The sequence below is a fragment of the Poecilia formosa genome, unplaced genomic scaffold (assembly GCF_000485575.1).
Source record: "Poecilia formosa unplaced genomic scaffold, Poecilia_formosa-5.1.2 Scaffold646, whole genome shotgun sequence".
Classification (NCBI taxonomy): domain Eukaryota; kingdom Metazoa; phylum Chordata; class Actinopteri; order Cyprinodontiformes; family Poeciliidae; genus Poecilia; species Poecilia formosa.
The window spans coordinates 104438-108003 of NW_006800585.1; the positions used below are offsets into that span (position 1 = coordinate 104438).

Genomic DNA, 3566 nt, shown 5'->3' on the forward strand with positions numbered 1-3566 from the left:
TTAAACTACATATATTTCTTACTTTTTTCCAGAAAGAAAATATTTATTACAGTAAGTCAACTCTGCTATTGACAGCAAAGAGTGACAATAATTATAACAAAGTAAATTATTTTTATTTCATTACATAAGCTGTATGAATACACTAATACTTAGGCCTGTAGCGATAAACGATAAATTGATTAATCGCACAATAAATTAAACCTATCGACCTCATTTTAATTATCGGCTTTATCGTCTCTTCCTGCCTTTTTTCTTTCAGTTGATGACGCTGAATGAAAAAAGGCTGAAAAAAGCTCTCCACTGACCCTCCCTTCCTCGTTTCCTTAGTGTAATGTCCAGCACACACTACACGAGCTGTCGGCCCATTTTCAAATTTCAGGAAATAGCATACATTATTAGTCATTTCCATTAAATCAGTGTCAACTGGTCTTGAAACAATATTATCGTTTATCACAATAATTTTTTAGATAATTAATCGCTCAGCAAATTTTGTTATTGTGACAGGACTACTAATACTTCAGACTGAGATATATTAAAATACACAAAGTGAAAGAATAAAACATTTATTTATTATACTGGGAACACTGGTCACAGGCTTCAGTCTGCTGGTCTCACTGGGAGAACTCAATGACTTCTGAGACGTCCTGGTTCACAGGCTGAAGCCAAGGATAAAAGAGAAATTATCCAAAATAGAAAATATATATATGTTTCCTTGACATTCATAAAAAGACATTTTCAGCATGTTGGGCTCTGACTCGTAGCATCTTTATAGCTAAATCCCGACATGGAGAAGCTGAGCTGGAAACAGACTGAAGAACAGCAGCTCCAGCTCTGATCCTGACTGATCTTTCCTCACTAAATCCTCTGGTTTCTAATGAACTTCTCCTCTAACAGCGGTTTTTCATCAGCTCTCATTAGAAAACAGTGTGAAAACGTTAGCTGCTATGCTAACAATCAGCGGATACTTCGGGCCAATTAAACTACATAGGAAATATTTCTCGGTTGTTTAGAAGCGAATTACTGGCTGCAAAGTAATTCTGATCTTTCATCCTTACCTGTGAAAGGTGATGCCAGTGAATCCAGTTTGTTTCGTAAAACGGTTGAAACACACAGCACAGGACTGAAGGAGCTCCGATCCTCTGCTGCCACATACAAGATGGCGGCCGCTGTTACGTAGGACTCAGCGCCCAGTGAGGGTCTAGTATTCATGTCTGTGGTTTTAACCCCAAACAGTCGTTGGGGTTTGTGACGGATTCGTCCTTCTGCTGTGCCTGGTTCTGCTGCAGGCTGCTGTGTGACCTGCAGGGGGCGCTGCGGCACCATGAGCGGCGCGGCGCTCGGCCTGGAGATCGTCCTGGTCTTCTTCTTGGCTCTCTTCCTGCTGCATCGCTACGGAGACTTCCGGAAGCAGCAGCGCATGGTTCTGTTCGGCACGCTACTGGCCTGGTACCTGTGCTTCCTCATCGTCTTCATCCTGCCGCTGGACGTCAGCACGGTCGGTACCGACCGGGCCCGGCGCCGCGCCGCCCACTGAAACCAGCAGGTCCAACCTGTGTTTCTGCCCCCTACAGACCATCTACAGGCAGTGCATCGAAGACCATGAGGAACACCTTACTGTGTCCACCGTCAGCCCGACCAACCGGACCGGGTCCAGTGGGCCCAACCCGCCCAACGTCAGCATGGCTCCGACCAGAAGGTAGGAAGATGAGCCTTCCTGTTGTTATGAATATGAATATTTATGGTTCCAGAATAAACCCAAAGTGACGAAGATGATCTCAGCCAACGACTGAATCTATTAATCTATCAATCATTCTGATGATTAATTGATTAATCAGATAACTAAATTGTCTGATTCTACAGATTCTTCATTTAACCACTTAGTGTTTTTCATACCATATTGGAAATGCATTAAATAAATAAACACATTTCTTTTTTATTAAGAAAATAAACATTTCCTAAAATAGCAGCATTCCTTTAAAGAAGCTAAAACTGACCAAAGTGTTTCATTAAGTTCTGGATAAATTTCTGCTCTGAATATGTTGTTTTTTATCTCATGCCTGTTTTTCAGTTTTGTTCTCCAGTTAACTATTAGGAGATTACTAAAGTAGTTGATGGTTATTTCAATAATCGATTAATCAGCATTAATCGATTCAGTCCTACATGTGTAGGACCAGAGGTACATTAGTCAGGTGATAATTAGAGAATATTAATGAACAGTAACTTTTCTCCTGTCTGCAGGACGTTAGTGTTGTTTTCCTCCTGGTGGTCCGGTACCGTTGGTTCTGTTGGGACCAAACATTTGTTCCGTTTCCAGCTGCTGTGTTTCTCTGTCTAACGTCCTCAGTTTCACTCGCCTCTGGTGGTTTTTGGGTTTTCTGAAGAAGAACGGTTTCCTCAGAGGATTCTCAGCCTGGCGGGCCACCAGGCTTTCCTTGCTCCCCCACCAGGCTGAGCATTGTTTGCTTGTTTTAGTTTTCCTTTCTATGTTTGCATCATTATGACTTTATTGTTGGTGTTTAGGTTTTGTTCATATCTGGATACAACACAGAATTGCCCAGTGATATTTTCAGACTTCCTGACCAGGATTCTCTGGTCATTGATCAGTGAGGGTTTGGAAGCGTGTGATTGGATGATTTATTTCCTGTTGATGTGCTATTGGTCAGCCTGCCTTTGGAATCTCGGTGATTGGATGATTTTTCCCGTCTGGTGGAAGCTGACGTTTGGTTTCCGTCTCCAGGCCCATCCCGTCGCCGTGCCACCGGCCCTGGAGCTACATCCCTGAAGGCATCATGCCCGTGTTCTGGAGGGTGGTGTACTGGACCTCTCAGTGCCTCACCTGGTGGGTTGGACCCGGATCCGCCTCGCCTGCCGGCCGGCCGGTTCTGGAACCGCTCTGACTCTCTGCTTCTGTTCCCAGGCTGCTGCTGCCCTTCATGCAGTCGTACGCTCGCTCCGGAGGGTTCTCCATCACCGGGAAGATCAAGACGGCGCTCATCGAGAACGCCATCTACTACGGGACCTACCTGCTGATCTTCGGCTCGCTGCTCATCTACGTGGCGGTTCATCCCGACTGGCCGCTGTCTCACCTGTCCTGGTGAGGCATGCTGACCTGACCCGGGTCACTGCCTGGTTCTGACCATTGGGTCAAGCTTGGAGCAGGTTTAGGGTCAGCTGAGTGGTTCTCCATAGTGCAGCAAACAACAGGTCACAGGTTTCCAGGGATTTCTCTCCCCTCTCTGAGCCTCTACCAGGTTGGAGATTCGTCTCTGATCGTTGTCCTGATCATGATTTGGAATAGCTAGCAAATATTTTAAAAACCAATTATTCTGACATCAATCAGTTCTGGCGATTAATCGATTATTAATCTGATATTCACTGATTATTTTGATTAAGGAATGGAATAAATCTGAGATATGATGTTGATGCCATTTGATCAAGTGGTCTGATGGCAGAGACCAGGTCAGTGAGCGGGACTGGACCCGGTCCTCTGACCTGGTCCCTGACTCGGTCCTCTGACCCGGTCCCTGACCCGGTCCCTGACCCGGTCCCTGACCCGGTCCCTGACC

General features: G+C 45.4%; 1 protein-coding gene across 1 annotated transcript in view; it reads left to right on the forward strand.

Moving 5' to 3' along the window:
* The window catches only part of lmbrd2b (LMBR1 domain containing 2b), an 11696-nt gene that overhangs the window by 1829 nt on the left and 6301 nt on the right, over positions 1-3566 (forward strand). Inside the window, exons 2-5 of the mRNA XM_007541966.2 lie at positions 1287-1495; positions 1572-1696; positions 2738-2839; positions 2918-3094. Of these exons, the coding sequence (XP_007542028.1) occupies positions 1322-1495; positions 1572-1696; positions 2738-2839; positions 2918-3094 (578 nt within the window). The 5' untranslated portion in view covers positions 1287-1321. The remainder of the gene's footprint in view (positions 1-1286; positions 1496-1571; positions 1697-2737; positions 2840-2917; positions 3095-3566) is intronic.